The sequence below is a fragment of the Taudactylus pleione genome, unplaced genomic scaffold (genome assembly GCF_031769625.1).
Source record: "Taudactylus pleione unplaced genomic scaffold, aTauple2 ptg000333l, whole genome shotgun sequence".
NCBI lineage: Eukaryota > Metazoa > Chordata > Amphibia > Anura > Myobatrachidae > Taudactylus > Taudactylus pleione.
The window spans coordinates 1777869-1805182 of record NW_028284734.1 but is presented as its reverse complement, the minus strand read 5'-3'; the positions used below and the strand labels follow the sequence as shown (position 1 = coordinate 1805182).

General features: G+C 42.3%; 1 protein-coding gene across 1 annotated transcript in view; it reads left to right on the top strand.

Moving 5' to 3' along the window:
* The window catches only part of SV2C (synaptic vesicle glycoprotein 2C), a 352825-nt gene that overhangs the window by 198245 nt on the left and 127266 nt on the right, over nt 1–27314 (top strand). The window contains exon 3 of the mRNA XM_088443732.1: nt 5064–5244. Coding sequence (XP_088299858.1) covers nt 5064–5244 — 181 coding nt within the window. The remainder of the gene's footprint in view (nt 1–5063; nt 5245–27314) is intronic.

Sequence of the window (27314 nt, the reverse complement as noted above, 5' to 3'; positions counted from 1 at the left end):
AGCATTGAATTGCAAGTTGCTTTGGTTATTACACCGTTCTACATAGGCTATTGATTTGTCTAGTACAATTTGCAACATATTGCAGACTTTGTGCATAATTTGTAACGACAGCAAGCCAACTACAGTCAGTGTCTTGCGAAGAAGAGAAAAAGGCAATTTAACAAAAGGCCAGACAATGATGCAAGCAATAAAACTGAAATCAAGACTGAGACAATTGTCTTTGCCACTCAGCAGAACTAGTTCTTTATGCAAATAATATTATTGCAGTTGATAGCGTTCATGAAAACAGAAGCTGAAAAGCTTATTTAGAACTGTTGCCGGTTCACTGTTATGTTCATATGTATTCTCCTTATCAGAGCAAACAGCTGTTAGCAGGAAGGTCCTCCTCTGACAGTGCCATCTATTACTTATGATGACATTTTTGCCATAGCTGTGTTGCTAAATGCACCGCCAGCAGATCATTGGAAGAAGCAAGACTGCTAAATCTTACTGTTGTTACTACAGGATCCATTACATCCTCTCAGACCTTTTGTCATAAATATTAAATACATACAGGTGCAAATTCATGATTTCTTCCTCATATGTTGTTTTAAAAAAAAAAGTTACACTATAAATGTAGAGAGCACAATAACATATCTAAAAATCTAATACTAACTTATTTTATTCCAATTTGTTTTGTGCTTCTTTCCAACTTTGCAGTATAATTTATTTCCCCCTCCACCATGTACTACCATTACCCAAGTCTGCGATCACTGTAATCAAATGTCAGCTTGGGAAATCCTGTATTTCCACTCCTTAATTATTATTATTATCCTTTATTTATATGGCGCCACAAGTGTTCCGCAGCGCCTTACATAGTATATTGAACTAATAAGTGAACAAGAAACAAGTAACTTACAGTACATTACACGGCAGGACAAGGACACGATTTATATACATTGCTGCAATAGCGATAAAAGCACTCACAATAAGCAGCCGGGAGTTGGCAGTCACGTGTTAGATGCCCTTATGGGGAGTAAAGAGTCGAAGAAAATGTAAAGAGAAGCACATGAGGGAAGAGGTCCCTGCTCGTGAGAGCTTACATTCTAAAGGGTAGGGGCAGACAGACAGGCGTGACACAGAAGGGGAAGATAGGAAAGAAAGAGCATGAGGTGGGTTAGCATGAGAGCTGGAAGGCCTTGATGACGTAGTGGGTCTTGAGAGCCCGTTTGAAGATTTGTAGAGAGGTGGAGAGTCTGATAGGGAGAGGGAGAGAGTTCCAGAGGTAGGGAGCAGCATGGGCAAAATCTTGGATGCGGGAATGGGAGGAAGTAATCAGTTGGCAAGAGAGGCGACATGCATTTGTTGAGCGAAGTGGACGGGCGGGAGTGTGAAGGGAGAGAAGATCACATGCACAGTAGTAAAATATGTTTTGACACTAGCAAATACTTGACACAGCTTCCTGAGCAGGACAAATACTCTACTTTATTATGAGCATCAGTCCAAGGAACAGAGTAACACCAGCAAACTTGTCTCATCCACCTTATTGGCCAGTTGAACAATTTCTTGAACAAGTTGAAGGGTTGTGATTAGTGGGGAGGGTTAGGGTTAGGCTACAAGAAGGGAGGGTTAGGGGGAGAAGGGGGGAGGGTAAGTATACTTACCCGACCCCTATCGGAATACCAACCATCGGGATGCCACTGTCTGTATTTGGACAGGAGGCATCCCGACAGCCGGCATTACATACCAATTCAATACAGGAGATATTGCAGATAATTTATGCATTAAATCAAGGATCGATGCACAGTGTTGTCCCAATGAAGTGTATGGAGACAGAATTATGCAATGTAAACTTAAAGTATTTATAAATGTATCTGCAACGATAGATCGCCCTGATACATATGTTTCTTTCTTCACTGTAAGCTGTGAAAGTGAGCTGCAGTTAACACAATGTCAAGATGAAACATTTGGGTATAGACAGAATGTTATCCATCACAAGAGGTGTGACAGCATGGGGGTCTAGTAGGAAGGTGGTGCCAAGCACATGACGCCCCATTTGAGCTTTCAGGAACTGAAAGTTCAATATGAGTAATGGCAAATCATTGCTGGACTCATTCAAACTAAAAATGACTCACAGCCTTATACAAAATGTCATTTGATTACAGTCAGCGATGCCCTGCTGTCCAGCGATACCAGTGTTTCTATATTTATATAATATGCCATTTACTTGGTCTTACAGGTCAACACTGCGTTTATTTATCTTGTTGTGACACCAGATATGAAACTGCCATCATTTTTTTTGGTATTTAGATTTTGTTTTAAAAATAGTAGTTATACAGTGAATCTGTGATATATATATGTTCCTCCTTTCATTTACCTAAGGACTGATTGACAGTTTGACTTAAAAAAAATGCTCATTCGTGTATGCAAAACTGTTTCCTTGGCTGTCTTCTGATATACATGCATGTTAAAAACAGTAATTTTGTCCGATACATCTCTCACACTATAGCGCATGTTTATCAAGCATGCTGAAAAATATTGGAAACTGCACTTTCCTGGGGTTTTTTTCAGGAATGTTAAGTATTGTTTAGATTTATTAAAGCTGTGATGCAAGCAATATCACAGATATCTCCTGCTTTCTTTAGGTACCGGCACCTTCTTATGCCAACACCGCCGTTCCCATGCATTCTATAAGAATGGTGATTACTCAAAAATATTATATATGCCAACACCGCCATTCCAATGTACTTTATAAGAATGGTGATTACTAAAATATATTATACATGCCAACACCGCCATTCCCATGTACTCTATAAGAATGGTAATTACTCAAATATATTCTACAGTATATGCCAACGTCGCCATTCCCATGTACTCTATAAGAATGGTGATTACTCAAATATATTGTACAGTATATGCCAACACCGCCATTCCCATGTACTGTATAAGAACGGTGATTACTCAAATATATTCTACAGTATATGCCAACATCCCCATTCCCATGTATTCTATAAGAATGGCGATTACTCAAAATTATTATATATGCCAACACCGCCATTCCCATGTACTCTATAAGAATGGTAATTACTCAAATATATTCTACAGTATATGCCATCATCGCCATTCCCATATACTCTATAAGAATGGTGATTACTCAAATATATTCTACAGTATATGCCAACATCGCCATTCCCATGTATTCTATAAGAATGGCGATTACTCAAAAATATTATATATGCCAGCACCGCCATTCCCATGTACTCTATAAGAATGGTAATTACTCAAATATATTCTACAGTATATGCTAACATCGCCATTCCCATGTACTCTATAAGAATGGTGATTACTCAAATATATTCTACAGTATATGCCAACACCGCCATTCCCATGTACTCTATAAGAACGGTGATTACTCAAATATATTCTACAGTATATGCCAACACCGCCATTCCCATGTACTCTATAAGAACGGTAATTACTCAAATATATTCTACAGTATATGCCAACACCGCCATTCCCATGTACTCTATAAGAATGGTCATTACTCAAATATATTATACAGTATATGCCAACACCGCCATTCCCTTGTGCTCTATAAGAATGCGATTACTCACATTTCAAGCCCTGAAAAATATATATTACTATTCCAGAGTAAGGGATATATTTACTAAAGTCCATGTCCATGAAGTGGAGTTGTTGCTCATAGCAACCAATCAGATTCTAGCTATTATCTTCTAGAAGCTGCTAGATAAATGTTAAATAAAATCTGATTGGTTGCTATGGGTAACAACTCCACTTCTGAAACCCGCACTTTAGTAAATATACTCCTAAATGTCCATAGCTAACGTGATCTTCACATGGCATTAGCAGGCACTTTGCAGATACTACACAATAGAGAGGGACTAGTTAACACTAGCATCAGAGACATATCCAGATTTTTTACATCAGTCAGGAACACCAGATTAAAAATTTTAATTAATCTGATTTATTTAATTTTAGTCATGTATAGGCTGACAATTGTTTCCCTTTTATTATAGAAAAAAATATTTAACATTAATGCACATGTCCAAGCTTAAATTTGCACATGTGCATATAGAGCAGGGTGAGGAACCTTTTTTCCACCGAGGGCCATTTTGATATATATAACATTATTGCGGGGCCGATGCAGACCACGCCCCGTCCGTCTGATGTCACACAATCGCCGGTGATTACAGCAATGCTCGGAGCATCCTCAGGATGCTCCGGGAGCTGTAAGGGCAGCGGTGTGACCATCTGAAGCATCCTAAGGACGCTCCAGGTGGCACTGCTTCATAGATTTTGGCTGCAGGGTGCCATTCTAGGCACCCTGCTAGCCAGATGAGGCTAGCACAAAAAAGCTCAGACCAAATGATTCCGGGGGCCTTATATGGCCCCAGGGCCTGAGGTTCCCCATCCCTGTTATAGAGGGATAGAACAGGAAGTCTTTTGCAAAAGTATTCCAAGATATTTCCAAAAATACAAGGTAAATTACATCGGGACAGTAGATTTTTGCAACCACTTTTCCGCCTCTTCAGCAATGATAAATTTGCACTGATAAATTTTGTTGCAATGTGAAATGTGATCATAGGAATTGATATTTAGACCTTCATAAATATGACCCTAACTGAGGCTTGGCGTATATTTACTAAAGGTGGATTTTAGCTGATTTCAAATCAATCAAAATTGATCAACATCAATGTTGTATTTCTGGGGCTAAATCACACATTTACTAAATCGAAAATTGTCTGTGAGTAAATGAGAGGTTGAGCCCCAGAAACACAACATCAACGTTAAACAATTTACTGTAGATTGATTTTAAATTAATTAAAATCAATTAAAATTGACCTTTAGTAAATATATCCCTTGGTCTGTTTCTGATTTGAGATATCTTAGGACAGATTTATCAACACCTCTATAAAATAATATTTTTATCTAAATTAACGATCATGTAATATTTATTGTTTGCTATTTGTTTTTATTAACTGACAATTCTCATGTGCTAAATAGCCATTGGTTCTGCTTTGCCATACAATACTTTATTAATTAATGTTGCTTCTTTCTCCCAGGCAGTATTGTGTATCTGGGAATGATGATGGGAGCATTCTTCTGGGGAGGACTAGCGGACAAGGTGGGGAGGAAGCAATCTCTCCTGATCTGCATGTCTGTCAATGGATTTTTTGCCTTCCTTTCATCGTTTGTCCAGGGATATGGACTATTTCTAGTCTGTCGATTACTTTCTGGATTTGGGTAAGGAAACATTTTAAATTTCTCATTTAAATGCCTAGTTGGTCTAATACATATTTTTTAAGATATTGCTGAACTAATTTTCTTGTATTGCAAACATAAAACACAATATGGTATGCAATCGGGAAGCCGACTGCCTAAATACTGGCAGCCGGATTCCCGACTGTCATATCCCGGCAAGGGTGAATTGCCGGGCGTCTAGATGTAGACGCCCGGCATTTCCCCGACGCCGGGAGACCGGCGCCCGGCATCCCGATCGTAGTGATGCCGGGCGCCACGAGCGGACAGCCGCGGGGGGGAGGGTTAGGTATAGGGCTCCTGGCGGGGATTTAGGGGTAGGCACCCCCCGGGAGGGTTAGGGTTAGGCTAGGGGGAGGAAGGGTTAGGGTTAGGCACCCCCCGGGGGGGACTTAGGGTTAGGCACCCCCCCAGGGGACTTAGGTTTAGGCAGCAGGGAATGGGGTGGTTAGGGTTAGGCACTTAGAGGGGGGATTAGGGTTAGGCACTTGGGGGGGAGGTTAGGGTTAGGCACCCCTAAGGAGGGTTAGGGTTAGGGGGGTTAGGTTAGATTAGTAGATACTCACCTAGCCACAATCGGGATTTCCAGCGCTGTCGGGCTTCCACTGCTCGGAACTCTGCTGATGTCGGGCTGCCGCTGCCGGGAATCGAACCACCGGCAATGTGGCCGGCGGTATTTCATACCGATTCCAACAATATACATAAGTAACACATTAAGGGGCCTTTTCATAATGTTAATTATCGACCCCAATAATTAACATTCTAAATCTCCACGGAATCCGGAGCAATGATGATGCAAAATCAGCTGTCCCTGCGAGCGGCTCCATTATTTCTTTTCAGAGCTGTGATGGGAGTGCGCATGCGCGACCTACAGTTCACACATGCGCACAAGAGCCCCGATATCTGGCGGAAGGAGCCGGACAGGGGCGGAGAGATCCGAAAGGATCCCTCTTCGCAACCCAGGCCTCCTTCCCATAGGGAAGGAGCAGGTTGTGAGCCCAGAGTGGGAACATACGACATCTGCCGCACTCAAGCTCCGAAAATATTGTATTTTTCGGAGCTTGATGAATTCTGTCCCCATACTAGTCTACGGGGACAGCAGGCCATTCCACAAAAGGAAGGTAAGTATATCACAGATATCTCCTGCATTACCTTCTTGATGAATTCTGTCCCCATACTAGTGTATGGGGACAGAAGGCCATTCCACAAAAGGAAGGTAAGTAGGAGATATCTGTGATACTAGTCTATGGGGACAGCAAGCCATTCCACAAAAGGAAGGTAAGTAGGAGATATCTGTGATACTAGTGTATGGGGACAGCAGGCCATTCCACAAAAGGAAGGTAAGTAGGAGATATTTGTGATACTAGTGTATGGGGACAGCAGGCCATTCCACAAAAGGAAGGTAAGTAGGAGATATCTGTGATACTAGTGTATGGGGACAGCAGGCCATTCCACAAAAGGAAGGTAAGTAGGAGATATCTGTGATATCTTCTGCATTACCTTTTTGATGAATGGCCCGAACACTTCATTTTTATAATTTATTTTGTAAAATTTAAGTGATGATGAATAAAGATAAAAAGGTCTATCACTTTGTGTATGAGGGTAGCAGAAGATGGTATTAGCTGCTGGGGTTAAGCTCCAGAATGCTTTCCATGCTGGAACTCAGTAAATCTGATAGTTTAGCAGCCGTCATAGAAGCCTATTGTGGCTGCTTTTGCAGTAGAAGTGGAGGGACCACATTAGATATAAGAGGTATCTGCTCAGGGTATTCTTACCTTTTGCTGGGATCCCCCAAATACATCTGTTTTCAAGAAAGTTTCCACAGTGTAACTTTCATAATTATGCCCCTTAAGGTGAGCCACCATTTGTCCAAAGCGATCATTGGATTTTGACTGTCTGTGTCATGTTAAAACCACTTTAAATATATGTTATGTACTGTCGTCTATGTAGTGTTAAATGTATAGTGTACAGTTGAGTTACAGATGGGGCATGTATATACCATTGTAATTCTGACGGGAATTTTTTTTTTTTAGGACAGCCCCTAGTTTGGATACTAAGAGCTCTATTTATTAATATTATTTCTACTAAAATAAAATGAAAAAGGGTGTTTTCACACCATTTTACCATTATTTTAGTATCTCCTATATTTACTAAAGGGCAATTGGAGTAGAATTCATAAAATTCTACTCCAAGCCCTAATTATTACATATTTTTAGTAAGCAGATCACATTTCTCATAATTGTAATGGGAAATGTGATCTGGCCAAAATTACTAAAAATAAAATGTGAAAAAATACTGGGGAAGCCCTGTGATAATAAAGCCACCTGGAGGTGGCATTATCCAGGGTTTCCCCCGGTTACCGGACTCCTGCTCTCCTCTAACGGGCAGAGCAGAGTCCGGAGCCAAATAACATTGATCAGCTGTCTGGTCTAAACAGACCACAAGTAGATAAAAAAAAAACTTACCTGCATCCAGGGACTGGCGATCAGGTCCTCTGTGGCTCCGGTCAGCTAGTCTCCCATCCTGCACTGTGACCCGGTCAGCTGATCGGGTCACAGTGCAGGATGGAAGACCAGCTGACCGGAGCCACGGAGGACATCACCAGACCACCGATCCCCAGAGGTAAGTGAAATTAAGGGGGGGTATCGGCGGGGGAGGGGGACCACGAGGGTCAGTTGTGGGGGGGTCTCGATCGCGGGGGGGGCAGTGGCGGCCAGTCAGCACATGCACCTTGTCACTGTATTTTTTCCGAAAAATACAGTGATAAGGCTGCGGAGGGGATTCGCAGGAACAGAGCTTTATTGCAAGCTCTGTCCCTGCAAGGGATTTTTAATAAGACCCTGTGATATTGCCTGAATTCGCAATGCGAATTCAGTTCATAATATCACACTACAATCTGCATTTTAATGCGGATTGTAGTAAATACAGCTCATAGTGAGGTTGATGTAATGGTTAGCATTACTCCCTCACAGCACTGAGGTCTTGGGTTCGATTTGTACCACCGCCCTAACTGTGTGGAGTTTGTATACTCTCCCCATGCTTGCGTGAGATTCCTCTAGGTACTCCGATTTCCTCCAACACTCCAAAAATATACTCATAGGCTAACAAGCTCCTCCCCCATTAAAAAATATCCTTGTGTGTGTACATGTGGAATATGTGTGCGCTATATAAATAACTGGTAATAAATAAATAATTATGGATAAACCACTACTTTGCCTAGATTTTCTTCTCTCTCCCTCATAGTTCATCTCCTTTACTAATGAACATGATTGCCAGAAGTCAATTTCACACAACTCCAATAACAGGCACATTCAATAACTCCCAATTGTGCTGATTTCAACGACAAAGTCCTGCTTTGTGGGAGATGTGCCATCATTGGCATGACTGTGAGATACATCAGTGCTCTGGATACCAGAGGCATGTGTCTTTGCTATCCATGACTTTTGAATGGTGATTTAGAGGAAGGGCGGCAGTTTTGATGGCTGCCTAGCATTTTGGAGCAAAAGGCATGCCCACTGCACCATAACCATGCCCCATAACATATCACAGCTATTCCTCTTTTGGGGCCATGTTTTGATTGAGATATGTCCAATGTTGGAAGATATGGGATTCCTAGGTTTGCCACTCCTTCAGCTCTACTCCAGACAGTCCAGAAATGTAACATATATATTTCCAAGTTTGGATCTCAAAATGAGGCAAAATGTAATTTAACATAAATCCTCATATATTGGATTGCATATAAAAGTTACTCTCTTATGATCAGGCGCCATTTCACACAGGAGAGGATGTGGGCTGTAGTTGCTCTTCAAAAGACGCTATTAGATGCCATTAAATAAGAGCGAGTTGTAGTAGGTAGATGAAGTAGGTGGGTAGAGTGACTACAGGTATATTTGTCACTGTGTATGTGTGTTTGGTTGTCAGACACACGAGCTTGCAACTGCAATCAAGTGTACTGCAAATTGCAAACATGCTACTGTGTATTTATTTGTAACACATAGTAGCCCCTGTAATCCAGTGTTTGTTAAAGTGAACTTGCACTTGTTTTTTACAAGGATATATAATCTATCTACACTACAGTATATAATTTCTATTGTCAAATACTATACTGTGCTGTGTCTGAGCAAGCTGTACCCTAAATTGCAAAACAAATTAATACTTTTTTTATATTTAGACTTTTAGAATTCAATTTAAATAGTATTTTGAGAGTTTGTCTTGGAGAGGCAACATATATTACTGTACTTACTCTGGGTGTTGTCATGTCCCTGTTAGCTGCACCCCAAAATAATTGGACAAAATAATTTTTTTTCTGGTATAAACCGAAAACTGAATGGTAAAGGTAACAGTCCCATATTTCCCTATCTTCATGTATGTTCACTTGGTGTGGTGGCAGTAAAGTTCAACTACAGTAGCTAACTTTACTCCTGTCCTGGCATAAAAAATCAGTCAATAAAAGAAGAACAACCAAGTACTAGTGCTGCTAATCATAATACTTCAACATCTCCTCTTAAAGGAGGCCAAATGGAAATAAGGTGTAAGAAAGGGCACCTCAAATCTAAAAAGTATTTCACAATATTAAAAATAACATTACCTCTAAAAATGAAGGAAAAAGTCACTGCTGAAAAATATAAAATTGCCAACATGCCATACACCACACGCAAGGAAGCTTCAGACCAATTATTTTCTTTACGAGTGGTGGTTCTGTTACTGCTCTTTCATGTACTAGAATGCCTATTGCAATGCCTATTGCAAAAGCAAGGGCCAAACACAGGCATCTTTTGTAACCTTGCATATACCAATTTCTTGCTCGTCTTCTTGTGTCACCTCTAAAACAAGCAAATCAGTGCTCAAAAAAACACTAAGGGTATATTTACTAAAGTGAGAGTTTTTAGAAGTTTCAAATTCTAGCTAGTAGATTCTAGAAGGTGCTAGTTAAATGTTAAGTAGAATCTGATTGCTTGCTATGGGTAACATCACCACTTCTAAAAACTCTCACTTCAGTAAATATACTAAATATATAAGGCTGAAGTACAAACTTTGTATTCACAAACATCACACATTACTGAGGAGAGTCTGAGGGTTACCACAAGTTAAATCTGTGAGTCTCACAAATCTGACAGAGTAGTCCCAGAGTACCCTCCTTCAACCATTTCTGAACCATCTGCAAATGTGAGGATGAGTAGTAGTAAAAGTAATAATGATGATAAATTAGACATAAACATTGAGGATGCTACTTTGGAAGGAAAACAGGATGAGGGGCATAATTGTGTATCTGACACTAATGAGCGTGTTCATGATGAATGCATTGGACAAGAACAAGCTGATAGAGTTCAGGAGGATAATGTTGTTTGTGTCAAAGTAAGTCACCTTTTCCATGTGGAATAATTTTTACCCAAATCCTGACATTTGTAAAGAGATCTGTACAATTTGTGATGCCAAAGTAAGTAGAGGTAGGGACGTTAACCATCTAGGCACCTCCTCCCTGTTACATCATTTGCAGTGAGTTCATGCATTATCAAAATCTGGAAAATCATGTAAAATAAAAACAAGTAATCCAGCACCTGCTACCAACAGCATGGATAGATCCCAGGAGATGCAATATCGATCGCCAACACCTTCACCTTCAACATCAACCTCATCATCAATATAGAAGGAAGTCCTACACGCAGCTAGGGCTGCTGTTGCTGAATCTTAATCACATAAGTGGAGCAAGAAGACTAATAGTTTCAAACAACAATTGACTGCGAAACAATCATTTGCAAATGGAACCAAGAATGATAGCCGCTATCCTGTTTCACAGCGGATCACTGAAGCCATAACGGCTATGTTAGTATTAGATCTGCATCCAATATCCACCATCAATGAATCTGGTTTTAGTAGATTAGTACCAAATTCCATCTTGACTATATTTGACCACAACAGCAATTCCTCACCTGTACTGTTAATCTTTGCACAGATATGTGGACAAGTGCTACTGGACAAACTAAAGATTACATGACTGTGACAGTTCACTGGGTTATTGCCTACAGCAGCAGTATCTAACACACAATGCCAGCTCATTCAGAGGCAGACTACTCCCTGTTTCACTAGCTTCACTAAGAGGCATGCTGGTGTCAATATGTTGGAAAAACTCAGAAGTGATAACACAGTTGCTTACCCCACTAAGAATCTGATCAGGATTTGTAATTTCTGATAATTTAAGTAACATTCTACGAGCATTACAACTGGGTCAATTTGATCACGTACAATGTTTTGCGCGCACAATAAACTTGGGAACCATGCTTGATCCCAAAGTTAAGTCCTATGTAATGTCTTTCTTTCTAACTGACACAGATCTTAAGAGATTCAAAGAACTCCTTGCATGGAAGTTGTTCGCTCGAGTGACAACATGACAACAACTTCTTTAGTTTCTCCTTCAAATAATGCTACCAGGAAAAAAATTACCATTTGCAAGAAATCCACTGGTGTTATGATGAGTCAACTCAGCATACCAGAGTGCAACATTATGACAGTGTGTACTAGGAAAGAGTGTTTAGCACAACCGGGAATGTTGTGAGCAATCAAAGTAGGAGGCTACTTCCAAAAAATTTGGAAAAATAGATGTTCTTTAAAATTAACTACAAATTCCATGAGGAAGAACTTTGCTGCCAAACAGAGACTTCTGTAATAGTGGATTTTAGTGGGGATGAGCTAATATTGTATGATGAAGATATTAACAATAGTGATGATGAGGATGATTAACACTGGTAGCCTTAAGCCCACTGGTAGCTTAGTTTAACCAATGTTTTCTTATGTGGGGGACCAAACAAACCAAGCACATTACCCACAAATGGAAAGTGTTTGATTTGTTAAACTGTGCATGTCCTATTTAATATACATAAGGGTGGGAGGGCCAAGGACAATTCCATTGTGCACCACTTTTCGTTATGGGCTATGCCAAGATAGTGTGTGTTTGACAGTCAGTATATATTACTGCACTTTACTGGCCTGCTGATGTTCTGTGTCTTGCAATACCATATTTTATTGGTGTCTGAATAGTTTATTAGAAATAATGTAGATAATTTAAAAAATCCCCACCAATTGCAATTCTTCCCTGATTAAAGAGAAATAAAATAAACAAAACAGAATATGTATTTAATATTGTTACTTTTTCCTTTTTAATATATACTGTGACAGTGAAAATACAATTTGATCTAAACGTACAGATTTATGAGAGAAACAATGATTAGCTGTCTACACTCTTCCAAAAAGTAGTTGCAAAGGTTAAAACATGACCAATTGTACAAGACTCTCAGGGTTAGGAACTGGATGGTCTAAATAATGAAAGGTCTAAGCAATGTGCTCACAATTTGCAGGTTACTTTATAGAAACTTACATCAGCAACTATCATTTTCAGGCCATTATACCTATTTTGTACTCACAAACACTTAATCATCCATTACAGCAGTTCAGCTTAATTTTAGATGCTTTTTACTTCAGATTAACTGTTAATTTACTGCTAGCAGAAGCAGACAACGCATAATTATAGGATGAAATATGTCTAACAAACTTTTGTGGCACTAAACATACCTGTCACGCCTGGCTCCGAGGAATCCCCTACTGAGGGGCTGAAAGCTGAGGTCCCGGGTTGAGGGAGGAATCGGAGGTGAGGGACTTGAATGTAAATTCTCCTCATCCACAATTATCGGATGTTGACTAGACCTGACCAAAGGCGCGGAGTTTAACCTGCCGGAAGGTGTTTACCAGTCACCCCTTCAAGCGGGATATGGGTTTAGCTGCTCCCGGCAAGCAGGTCGCCTAGATGGCACACAGTTTGGGTAGGTATTCTAGATGGCACATAGTTTGTCCGGATCCATCTGCAGAGAATTCCCAGAAATGATGTGCCCCAAGAAAGGCACGGAGGATCATTCAAAGAAGTATTTGGAGATCTTCCCATACAGACTATGAGCTCGAAGGCGAGTAAGGACCTCTCTGACGTGAAGTCAGTGGGACTGCAGGTCCTTGGAAAAAATTAGGATGTCGTCCAGATAGACAATGACGAACTTGTAAAAGATATCCCTGAAGATCTTGTTCACGTACCCTTGAAATACCACTGGTGCATTACATAATCCAAATGGCATGACCAAATATTAAAAATGACAATCCTGGGTGTTGAATGCCATCTTCCACTCGGTATCGGTTCTTGATAGTGATACAGTTAAGACCACGGTAGTCTATACAGGGTCTGAGCCCTCCATCCTTTTTTTTAACTAAAAATAACTTGGCTCCAGCAGGAGAGGATTAACTGATGAAGCCCTTAGCCAGGTTTTATTTGATGTAATCGGACATAGCCGCAGTCTCTGGAACAGATAAAGGGTAAATATGTCCCTGGGGAGGCATTTTCCTAGGAAGGAGATCAATGCCACAATCCCAGGAGCGATGGGTAGGTAGCTGGTCCGTAGCCTGTTCATTAAAAACATCACAAAAATCTTGATAGGGTACAGGTAAGCAGGAGTCGGGGAGGACACTTGATTGATCAGAAAGAAGAGGCTTACTTGAAACTTGATGGATATGCACCGTAAGCACACGGGTCAGACATCGATGGAAACAGCCAGGTCCCCAAGCCAGGATTTGCATAGTAGCCCAGTTCAGCATGGCATTGTGTCTTTTAAGCCACGACAGACCTAAGAGTAGCTCGTAGGAGGCTTTTGGAAGAACTAGAAGTTCCAATTCTTCATGGTGAAGACATCCTATTTGAAGAGAGACCAGAAGAGTAATTGAAAAAATAGTATCTCCGCAAATGATATTGCCATCTACACCAGAGATATCAATCTTGTTTGGTAAGGGAGTGACCGGTATACCAAAGGTTACAGCCAGAAACTCGGAAATTAAATTTTCAGCAGTACCTGAATTAACCAAGGCTTTCACCTCTTTTGTCCTTGACTTGTAGGAAATGATCACTGATAACAGACTATCCATCAAATGGGATGGCTTGACCATCAACCCCAACTGGACTCCCCCAGGACCAGTTAGGGTCTTGCATTTCTCGCAAGAAGAGGACAAATTTTGAGATTATGGTCTGGGGCTGCACAGTAGAGACAGAGCTTGTTCTGAAACCGACGGGTACGCTCAAACACCATTAACCGAGACTTGTTGATCTGTATGGGCTCTTCCTTGTAGCAGGGGAAGGCAGACGTGCCTCTGGAGAAAAACGGTCCCAGAAACGGTCCTCTCGCCCTCTACTTTCCAACTGTTCTCTATGACATAAATCAATCTTAATACACAAGGAAATTACTCCCACGAAAGGAAGATCCCAAGAGGCTAATTCGTCTTTAATTTTGCAGTGCCCCCATACCCTGGGAAGCAGTAGTTTCCATTGGGCCTGTGCAAACTGTCACACCCAGCTCTGAGGAATCCCCTACTGAGGGGCTGAAAGCTGAGGTCCTGGGTTGAGGGAGAAATCAGAGGTGAGGGGCCTGAATGTAAGTTCTCCTTATCCACAAGTATTGGATGTTGATGAGACCTGACCAAAGGCGCAGAGTCTAACCTGCCGGAAGGTGTTCACCAATGACCCCTCCAAGCGGGATATGGGTTTAGCTGCTCCCGGCAAGCTGGTCATGGCCCTTTGGTCAGGCATCTGATATGAGTGGGAAATGGAGAGAGGTACACCGCTATGGCTCAGAGGAAGTACTTTGGAGAAGTACTAATACGTATTCTCGACCTTTCGTTACAGAGTTGGCACAATGGGGAATGCTTCCAGAAGTGGTACAAGAACAACAAGAGGGAAGGTCCACTGAGGAGTAGGATACTCTACTGGCACCGAAGGAGGGTGGTTGTTGCACTGACTGGGTGGGTGCTGACTGCACGGAGTGTGGATACTGGTGTACCATTGGGTTGGTACAGGTTATTCAGTAATTGTACTTGGTTGGTGTGTACAGAGTACACAATGTGTGAATCCAGAAGCACCGGAGAGTGATTCTGAAGTTGTACCCAGTTTTGTGTGTACTGAGTACACAAAGTGCAAATCCAGATGCACCAAAGGATGGTTCGGTAATTGTACTTAGTTGTGGGTACTGAGTACACAATGTGCAAATCCAGATGCACCTTAGGGTGGTTCAGTAGTTGTACTCAGTTGTGTGTATGAGTACACAATGGGCGAATCCAGATGCTCCGGAGGATGGTATCGAGATGATGATATCTGGAAATAACTCAAGAGTGAGGAACAGGAACCTGGAACGGAATCACAACAAGCATACACCAGCAGTGACGACGTTGACAGGCAACTTCCTGGTGTCCAGAGCCCAGTTATATACCCTAAGGTAGCAGTTCATTGGAGATCAGCATCAGCTGACCAAGACTACGCTACCATTGGTTTAAGGAACAGTCAGGTGAGAGACTAACATGGCGGCTCCCATGACAGCAACCTCGGAAACCAAGACACAGAGCCACACATGGAAGTTCCAGAGCACCTAAGGCAAAATCCTCAGCACGTCACCCGCCGCCGCACCTGGCATCTGATCACATGAGAAGTCAGGGGAAGCCGGTGCTGGGGTGAGTAACAGCTGATCCTAGGTCGAACCCTGACAATACAGATGTGTCCACATACACCTTTTCTAAAATCTAGCATATGACCAAATTTGCCATGCCTTTGAATCTGTAAATTAGCCATGCCTTGTGCTTTTTCTTAAAATTTCCTACTTTAATTTGCTACTTAATACGAATACTTTTGCAGGAAAATAAAATTTGGGATCGATCCAATTGCTATTCGTCGTGAAGCGTCTTAGACGTGATGGCATCTCGTGGCAAATGAAGCAAAAAATGAAAGGTGTATGAGGACACATCTGTAACTCTTATCTAATAGAAGTATCAAAGTAACCAAAACTATTTATATAAAGTACTTTGTTCTATTTTCTAAAATTATCAATTTCAAGCATTCTGAGACCTTTAATTTCCTGCTAGGATTCAGTGTTGTAAACTTTCATTTGGATGCTTGTTTTTTGATGTTTTTTTCCAAGTCTCTGATGTACTTTTCTTTATACAGTAGTTACAACTAATAATGAATGTTTTACATTTCACAAGTTTAAATAACCACTTCTTGCAACACTGTTGCCTTGTGTGTTTAAAATAGACACATTATATCATCCGGGTGTGTAAAGTGTGTGTAGCCAGTCCGTGGATGCAAATCTCTTAGCACACGATGTCACAAATTAATAATCGGGTATATCCACCCAAGTCCAGAAACAGTCACATAGATGTCACTATGGATGCTTGTTTTTTAAAAAAAATTCTATGGGGCATATTCAATTAGGCGCGAGGTTTAGCGAGGAAAAACCTTGCGCCCAATTTTAGATTACCGGGGGTATACGTGCTCCCAATACCCACGGTATCCAGTTTTAAAAAAGTGGTTGCAGGGTTTTCATAGCTGAAAACCCTGTGCCACGTAAAAAAAGAAAAAGATACTTATCTGCCCAGGGGTCTTCGGTGGTCTCTGTGGCTCCTGGTGGCCTCCCCTCCATCTTCTTAATGGGGAGGGGGCTGCTGGGAGTCCCGGGGGCTACTGGGCGGCTCCAGAGAGGCACAAGGGCTGCTGGGAGATGTAGTTCTCCCATTACAGGGGGGGCATACTCACACTGGAGGGGACACACATTGGGGATCACACACACTCACTCATACACACTTGCAAACACTGCTGCAGGAGAACAGGTCCCGACGCTGGATGCAGAAGACAGCACTTCGGAAGTTGAGTATTACTGGCAAATTAGGCTAATTGGAAACTGCCAATTGCTTAATTAGTGATCAGGAGGGGTACCGCCGGGGTCCCAGAGCATTTCCCGACCTTTTTTCCTAAAATTGTGGATTTTAGGAAAAATTGGTCGTGTTCTGGAGGTGTGCAAAAAAAACCTCCCGATGCTCAAAATAGGAAAAAACGCGCTCCTAATTAATAACAAAAAACCTTGCAGGTGCGAGATTTTTGGTTTTCTCGCCCCCAATTGAATATGCCCCTATGTCTCTGATGTTCTTTTTTATATAGTTACAACTAATAATTAATCAATGCTTTATCTTCCACTAAATAGTACTCCAGCTCCAATCACCTGTACTGGCCTCAGGCTTATGATTTGTGGCTTGGAATAAGTTTGATGGTTTTCTACTAGACGTTACTTCAGCAGTGTTGGTAATATATTATATTTTCTACTAGTTTTTTTACTTTTAGGCTATTAGTTCTCGATTAATGAAAACATTCTATAATTCTATATGGTCATATAGTTTATTAAACTGCCATCCTGTCTGCCTCAGCTGTGCCACTATGTTTCAAAGATGTCCTATATTCTTTTAAACTGCTATACATTTTGTTCCACTGCTCTGTCGCTTGTTTTAGCCAGCCAGCTCGCTGCAGCCTTTGGCCAATATTGGTGAAAACAATATTGTAAACTGTGAGGTGGTCAAAATGACTGAAAATAACTGGAAATGAATGTAATTGATGTTAATAATCCTGTTAGAACAACAACAGGTCCAAATGGCATGATTTTAGCTGTTCTTATAAATTTGTAGTGAAATCCAAAACCGAAAAATTTGATGATGGTTTTTCAAAACCAAAACATAATGAATATTTAGAACCAAACAAAATAAAGTTTTAGAAACAAAATACTTGCACTCAGTTGGCCCCCTCTGCAGTACCTCCTCTTTTCAGTAACTCGCTGACAGTTTCTTTTTGGCCACACCCCTTTCCATGCCCCCTGTCTGGGGATCTGTGGATAAAAAGGTGGTAACCCTAGACATTCCAAACATTCCCACAAAGTACACCCTGCACTATCAATTTAGCTGTAAACTGTAGCACTTTTCAATTAGCAGAATTTGGGCTAAAGTGTTCCCAGACCTACTGCAACCATTGCTCTCAGCAGAATGAATTAACTGTTGTCATTGCAGCTTTATTCATTCCTGAAGATTGACGTAACTTCACACCTCAGCCAAACTGCCTGTTCCACTGCAATACGTCATCCATGCAATATTATGCAATTTGGCTAATCTATTTTCAATTGTAAAATAACAAATTATGAGACTTCCACACAGGGTATGTACGGGATGCCGGCGTTCAGGATCCTCGCGGTCAGAATCCCGATGCTGGCATCCTTACTGGGTTAGAATGCTGACACTTGTAGGTCAACCGTTCCCCTGTCCCTACCCTAACCCTCCCTCCCTGGTGCCTGATCCTAACCACTCCCCTAGTGCCTAAACCTAACCTCCCCCTCCCAGCACCCTAAACCTAAACCTCCCCCTTAGTGCCTACCCTTAACCCTCCCCCTAGTGCCTAACCCTAACCCTCCCCCCAACACCGCTACTTACCCATGGAATTCCTGCGGTTGGTATGCCGGTGCCGGGATTCTCAGAAGTGTCAGGATTCCGGCGCTGCGATTATGAGCTCCAGAATACCCATGGTCGGGATATTGCCCGCATGCCGGTATGTACAGATAGAATAGAAATAATAATGACCATGCAGCAGAACTATAAAATCCCTGCTAGTGTTTCTTTTGCATTACAAATGTTGAGTGTATGTTACTGTGCACTAAACGCCCTACTAGGGGAATCTATATTAAGAAACAAAGATACTGTAAATTTGTGCACAAGAACAAATCTTTTCTGACATACCATAAATAAAGTATGAGAGACCAGTGGAAAAACGCTGAGCATATGAACGAGTTGATACTGATAGGAAACCAGCCTCGACTTTTACTTTAAGTTGGACACATTTAACAACTCACAGTTACATTGTATGTTTGAAACATAATTTCTAAGTACATTGCTACCAATTCAGAAAAAAAAAATATTAAACTAGTGACATGTGAACTAACACACTTACTGCTCATGATTTATTTAAGACATTAATGAGGCTACACTAAGAATTTTACAGTAGGACAAGAAAATAAAAAGTATAATGTAATGAAGGAGTGGCACTAAAGTGACAGTAGTTTAGACTTTGAAGCATTCTTAACAAATTGTTAAGGATGTAAAATTTCAGAATGCAATTAGTCAGGGGTACAGCAGCTCTACTGGAGGCTGGCCACTTTCCTTCAGGGAAAAGAAGAACAAAAGATGGATTGGAAGACACTACACTTGCAGTGCTATTTTTCTTACTTACCATTAAAAGAATCCCTTCTAAAAATATTTTTGGCGGAGTTTTTTTGTAATGTATAAATTATAAATGACATACTATGGGTCTAATTTGTCAATGAACCTTAATACCAGTGGCATATTTCATTTAGTATCGCAGTGATATTAACAAATTTGCTGTTGGTATTTAACATTATTTACCCTTCAGACAAGGTCCAGCGACGTCCCCCTGCTTGGCAGTATCCTCTGCTCTGCTGCTGGCAGCCATTCGCTGCCAGCGATGGGCTGCTATGCCATATGCATGCGTCTCTACATGCACATGACACTTTCACCCGGTGGGGACACAACAAAGCCTGGAAGAGCTGTTGCTGTGTCCCCATTCCCGGCAATGGGGACCGTATCGCTATCACAATCCTTAAGCTTGGTACACATTAGATGATATGTCGCCTGATCCAGTGGATTGGGCCGACATATCGTCCACATGGGCCAGTGTGAACCCACTATGAGCGACCATGCACGCTCCCACTGGGTAATTTCTCACATCTCAATCTGTTAATTTAATGAACAAACCTGTGACAGAGTGGGTCTCTCTCACATTCTGAGGAAAGGGTTAACCTCCCTGTAGCTAGGTAGAAACCACACCCTTACCTCAATTAAGACCAGCTAATGTAGAAAAACATGGTGAGTTTAGTTAGTCAGTGGAAATGTGAGGTAGAGATTACACCTTTAGCAGCTGTCCCTATGCTGGACAATCTGAACCATGACTGTGCTGGGAATACTCTGCTTGTTTGAACTGCTGTCCCATGTAAGCTGTATTATTGTTCCTGAACTGTTTGCCTTATGTAAGAAGTCATTATACTGGATCAGCCTTTTCAAGCCTGGAATTAAAAGCTTATTTGTTTGCATCATTTTAGTCTCCCATTGGTCGTCTGAAGTTACCCGCTACATTGTGGTGTTAGAAGTGGAATTAAGTGGATCCTGTGCCAAGGATCCTAAAGAGACCACCATGGAAGCCATTTTGTAAAAAATGTTGGACTTCTTTAAACAGCAGCAAGCAATGGTAATTGCTCTAGTACTTCCCAAAATGCAATCCTCAGATGACGTGGAGGCCTTTCTTACCACTTTTGAAAGGGTTGCTACCTTGCAAGCATGGCCCAAAGATTCCTGGGCCATACAGATTGCCCCTCTGCTAACAGGGGAGGCCCAAGCTGCATACACTACCCTCTCCCTGGAAAATGCAAATATATATCACCGAGTGAAAAATGCCATAGCGGATTGGTTTGGCCTCTATCAGGAAGCGTACCAGCGGAAATTCAGGTCTGTGTCCTATGATCCTGATGGAAGGTCACGTGTCCTGGCCCAGAACCAGGCTGACCTTGCTGTTAAATGGCTGCAGCCGGACCTACATAATTCTGCCTGGCTGGTAGAGTTGATCACTCTCAAACAGTTTGTTTTACTTCTCCCTGCCAAAGTTGCTTGCTGGATCCAGCTGCATCGAGTTGAGAATTTGGATTCCGCTGTCTGGCTAGCGGAAAATGCCTTGCTGGTGCAGGATGGTATGGAGAACCTTTCTTCTTTAATTACACCGGTGTCTTCCCGTCTGTTTCCACAGCGGGCGTTGTCTCAGGATAAGGTACCCCCACATATGGATTCGGATAAGCACCAGTGTCCCTCGCAGATGATGGCTCCAGGGAAGTTTTAGGCCCATAGCTTCGCCCTTCTCTTCACATAAAGAGGGTTTTCAGCCCAGAAGTCATTCTATGGGAAAGGTGAGGAGGTGCAGAGTTGGGGACTTCCCCAATAATGTCAACTCAAGCGTGTTCCTCATATGGCCAAAGTGGGCATCAAAAATGGGCGTGTCCACAGATTGTCATAAAACTAGGAACTTGTGATTGTGTACCCGTACTAGGTTTAGTGACAGAGACACCTGAACCAATGGATGGTTGAAAACTGGATGGTTTAATGTAGTTTCTACTCATACAGGAATAGAGGTAACTGTAATATATTAAGTTATAATATAGTCCACAGTGCAGAGATAACGCAACTAGAAGATACTTAATAAAGTTGTAGAACAAAAGTCTCTGAATAGTCTCTGGACTTGGAAAAGGATCTGTAGGAAGAACTGTAGACTTGGAAGTGAATGAACTCGAAGAATTGTAGTTAGACTTCAGACTGGAACGATGAGGATGAGCTTGAAGAATTAAAATTAGATTCCGGACTGGAGTAACGAAGAATGAACTTGAGTATTCGAGTTGACTCTGGTCTGGAGTAATGTGGAATGAACTTGAATGTTGGAGTTGACTCCGGACTGGAGTAATGTTGAATGAACTTGAATATTGGAGTTGACTCCGGACTGGAGTAATGTGGAATGAACTTGAATGTTGGAGTTGATTCCGGACTGGAGTAATGTGGAATGAACTTGAATGTTGGAGTTGGCTCCGGACCGGAGCAATATGGAATGAACTTGAAACTTGGAGTTGGCTCCGGACTGGAGCAATATGGAATGAACTTGAAACATGGAGTTGTCTCCGGACTGGAGCAATATGGAATGAACTTGGAACTTGGAGTTGGCTCCGGACTGGAGCAATATGGAATGAACTTGGAACTTGGAGTTGGCTCCAGACTGGAGCAATATGGAATGAACTTGAAACTTGGAGTTGGCTCCGGACTGGAGCAATATGGAATGAACTTGGAACTTGGATCTGACTCCGGACTGGTGTAGAGTGGAACTTGGAACTTGCATCTGACTCCGGACTGGAATAGAGTGAAACCTGGAACTTGGAACTGATTCTGGACTGGAGTAGAGTGGAACTTGGAGCTTGGAAGCAGAAGTATCACACTGGGAGCTCAGGAACATAGGCCATGCAGGAGCAATGGACATTGTTGCACTGGCAACTACCATGGGTCACAGGACGGTCTTTTATACCAGCAGCTGGATGAGGATAGACTGAGGCAAGCTGAGGGTCTGATTCAGAGCGCTCGCTCTGAATCAGGGCGGGTTTTTTTTTTTCGGTGCGGCCTCCAGGCCGCTTGCATGGCTGTGGGTGATCGCGGCTTGCGACGAAACCGTTGCAATAGGGTCTCGTTCCCGCAAGCCCCAGTGAGCTTCTGGCTCTTAATAGAGTCGGAAGCTCACCACTGACATCACTCGTGATGTCAGTGGGGCCGCCCCCAAATGGCAGGCGTTCCATCGGGAATGCCTCCATTTGGCCAGCCACCCCCCCAGCCCGCCTCCAAAATGGTGCGAGCTGTCGATCAAAATCGACAGCCGTCCCCTTTTGGTGTGAGACCCGGAGCGACGGAGCGCCCGTCGCTAGCCGGGTCTCGCGTATGTGCACGTCGGAGCTGGCTCCAGCATGCGCATGCGCAGTGGCTAAACATTGACCCGCTCGGCACCTCAGACCGTGATGGCACAGGCGCACAGGGAGATGGAGGGGTCTCAGGTGGAGGTCTCTTACACAGTTTGTGACACAGATGGTTTGCTCTTTTTCCGGTGTCTTTAAAGCTATAGAGACCTGCCCTCTTCAGCCTAGAATACAGGCTTGGTGGACACTGGATCTGCTACTACCCTGATACAAGGGATTTGGTGTCCCCCAAGTTGTTGCCCCATGAACTAGCCTGCATCTGTTGTGTGCATGGAGATGTTCGGGCCTTTCCTTTTGCCATGGTCCCTTTGATAATCAGGGGAAATACTGCCAAACTATATGTGGGTGTATGTCCTTGGTTACCAGCCCCTGTCATGACTGACCTCACTTCCGGGCTCTCGGTTTGCCAGAGGAACAGATGCCTGCAGCAGCCCTTGGAAAGACATTTCCCTTCTCCCCTGATTTGTTTCTGTCTCAAGTAAAGGCTTCTAAATAAACAAAGGAGAAGGGATCACAGAGACTGGCTTGCTCGTGATGTTTTGTTGGGACAAAAGGTCTTTTCCCATAATGCTCCTGCTTGCCAATGTCAATATATCTGATAATTCTCATGAACCTGAGATTCAAGTAGTATTAATGAAGAGGTCTTAACACTTCCCCTTGCGCCTCAACCTGATATAAGAAAGGCCCAATCGGAAGATCCTGCTTTAAAAAAGGCCTTTGAACAGGTTCTTTCAGTGGATGGTGTCCTCTTGTCTGTAACAGAAGTAAAATATCCCCATTTTGTGTTGCTTAAAGAGGTCTTATATCGACAAGACAAGCACAAACAAACTGGGAAGGTGATACGACAGTTGGTGGTAAAGGGCCCTTTCAGAAAGCAGGTTCTGATTTTAGCCAATGCAGTTCCTTGGGGTGGTCATTTGGGACAGGATAAGACAGAGGGAATAACCTCCCAGTTCTATTGGCCAGGTGTTTATGCTGAGGTCTCATGGTTCTGTTCTGCTAGTTCAGAGTGTCAAAAGACTACAGTAAACCAACCGTCTCCTGCCCCGTTGATCCCTCTCCCAATAGTAGGGGTCCCCTTTGAAAAAATAGGGGTTGATTTAGTGGGTCTGATTAAACCACCATCTAAAGGCTATAAACTCATTTTAGTTGTGGTTGACTATGCCACCCGTTATCCAGAGGCATTTCCCTTAAGGGTCGCTACAGCCAAACAGGTAGCGACTAAGGGCCTGATTCAGGAAGGAACGCAAGTGAGAGGACGCATGCACCCAGCTAATGAGAAAATATGCTAATCAATGCATACACACAGCAACCACAGCACAACATGCAGACGTCCAGCAATAGATAATGCCGCCCACCTCCCTTTACTCACAGCCTGAGTAGTCCGCAAGATAGCAGAAACATCGAGAACCATCGAACACATTAGCATAATAGTGGTTGACCTAACCTCACTCAGGATTTGAGCAACTTCCTGCATGCAGTGAGAGCTCAGGCTGCGTAGGACCTCACAATGGCTAATTTATGCACACCTCTGCATTCAAACACACTGGCACGCCTGCGTTCGGCCGACCACCCCCCATTACCACCCACAAATGGCACTTTCTGTCAGTCAATATTGGAAGGGTCTGCGTGTAGTCTGCGCACCCTTACCCAAATGCACTGGCTAGTACGCGCAGTGCGAAAACATCAGGCGAGCGCGTGCGTTCTCTCACTTGCATTCCTTGCTGAATCAGGCCCTAAATTATTAGAGCTATTTTCGAGGGTTGGATTACCTAAAGAAATTTTTACCGACCAAGGGACAAACTTTATGTCTAAGTTAATGCAGGGGGTGTTGAAGTTGTTAAAAATTAACTCTGTCATTACCTCAGTATATCATCCCCAAACGGATGGCTTAGTCAAAAGATTCAACCATTCACTAAAGTCTATGTTAAAGAAGTTTATAGAGATAGAAAAAGGTAGGATGAGTTTCTACCCTATTTGTTGTGTGCAATCAGAAAAGTGCCCCAGGCTTCTACTGACTTTGCCCCTTTTGAGTTTCTTTATGGGAGGAAGTCACGTGGTGTTCTCGACCTTCTGCAGGAAGCATGAGAAGAACAACCAATAGAGGGTGAAAGCATCCTTCATTATGTGGTCCAGATGCGCAATTTCATAGACCTACTAGGTCAATTGGCCAGGGAATATTTGGTAAATGCATAGTAGGCTCAAAAAGTTCTTTATAACCGTAATGCCCGAACTCAAGTTTTTTCACCTAGAGATAAAGTCCTTTTGTTACTTATTTAGGGAAGTAAATTACTAGCAAAGTGGCAAGGGCCATTTGAAGTCATTAGAAAGTTTGGCGTAGTAAATTATGAAGTCTCTCAACCTGTTGAAAGCATGGAAGGATCAAGAGGCGTTTTTTGTAGACCCTGGTAATGGCCATAGTGACCTTGGTTCACAGATTCCTCAGTCTAATGGGGTCTCTCCACCCCTCGAACCTTTGAATTCAGATAAGTTGAAGCCTCCCTTGGGGAACCTTGTTAATGAATTCTTAGATTTTTTTCTGATAAACCAGGGAGGACCAATTTAATTCTACATGACATTGTAACCCCATCTGGAGTAGTAGTTCGACAAAGACCCTATAGGCTTCCAAGGGAAAAACAAACGCAGGTAATCAAGGAAATACATGAAATGTTGAAGTTAGGGGTAATTGAGGAGTCATCTAGCAACTGGTGTAGCCCCATTGTCTTGGTCCCGAAACCAGATGGTTCTACAAGATTCTGCATAGACTTCGTTAATGCAGTATCCAAATTTGATGCTTACCCAATGCCAAGGGTCAATGACTTGCTTGATAGGTTAGGTTCGGCCAGCTATAGTTCTACCCTTGATCTTACAAAGGGATATTGGTAAATTGAGCTGACAGAGGAAGCTAGGAAGAAAACTGCTTTTTCTACTCTGTTGGGCCTCTTTCAGTGGAAAACAATGCCTTTTCACTTGCATGGTCCTCCAGCCTCTTTTCAGAGGGTAATGGTCCGGGTGCTTCATCCTCATCAGAATTATGCTGCAGCATACTTGGATGATATTGTCATATATAGTCAGCATTGTAATGCCCATGTTAATAGGCTTAGGGCTGTTCTTCAGTCTTTGAGAGAGGCAGGTTTAATTGCTAATTTGAAGAAATGTGTTGTAGGTAAAAATTAAACCAAGTATTTAGGGTATGTTTTGGGCAGTGGGTGTGTGAAGCCCCTTGTAAGTAAGGTATAGGCACTAGCTGATGCCCCGGTTCCGACTACCAAGAAAGAGTTAAAGTCCATTTTGGGTTTATCAGGCTATTACAGGAGGTTTTTGCCTCAATTTTCTTCTACCTTAACAGACCGTTGAATAATTCTGCTAAAAATAAACTTGAGTGGTCTAGGGGCTGTCAGTCTGCGTTCACCAAGATTAAACATCTTTTTGAAAAGACTCGTTTTTAAAGTCTCCAGATTTTACCAAGCCTTTTGTTGTACAAACAGATGCCTCAGATGTGGACTTGGGGGCTGTTTTGTGTCAGGAGTTTGATGGCATTGAACACCCTATATATATATTTGCTACTACCACCAAGATCTTAGTAGAAATATCTTAGTAGAAATTTGTTCCCAGGAGAGACTAGGTATTCTGTAATAGAAAAAGAATGCCTCGCTATAAAATGGGCTCTTGAGTCATTGAGATTATCTTTGTGGGGCCAGATTTACTGTGCACCTTTACAATAGTTTCAGTCTATTAAACCTTCTAATGCAAGCCTGACGAGTTGGTACCTGGCTCACCAGCCTTTTTCTTTTGAAGTCTGACACAGACCGGGACGTCTACATATGAATGCAGATTTTTTTTGTCCCGAACTGGGCTGGAGAGTCGGCCTTCCGCCACGGGCGTTTTAGGTTTGCCCTTTAAGGGGGGAGGTATGTGACAGAGTGGGTATCTCCCACATTCTGAGGAAAAGGTTAACCTCCCTATAGCTAGGAAGGAACCACACTCTTACCTCAATTAAGACCATCTAAGGTATAAAAACATGTTAAGTTTAGTCAGTGGAAATGTGGGGGAGAGATTGCACCTTTTGCAGCTCTCCCTATGCTGGACTGTGCTGGGAATACTCTGCTTGTTTGAACTGCTGTCCCATGTAAGCTGAACACAAATATAGACAAACCCAACCTCTGCGCACACCAACTGATAATGTAATGATACTAAATGAAGGAAGTGCTTAGTGAGAATAGATGGTGACATGATGACTGATTTAAACGTTCTCCTTATATAGATTCTTGTTGACAATGAAAAAGAAAAGGGAGAAAGGAAAACACGATGTTGTAGTATTTCAAGATAATTCCTACATATGTATCAATGCAGCTCGACCTCTCTCCTTAAGTCCAAAGATGTATATGATGTCTGTACCGTACTCACGTAATAGTGCTACGGTAACCTCTTATCAAGGTATCTTTATCAAGGGAATCATGTCACCAGTGTATGTTCTATCATATGGTAGGGCTCACCATCATGCAGTGTGGGAAAACAGAGCGTGAATCAAATGGGCGTACGCCAACTCACGTTTCAAATCAGGTACATGTGTATATAAAGGTTTCTTTCAAATCTGACGGTCAAGTT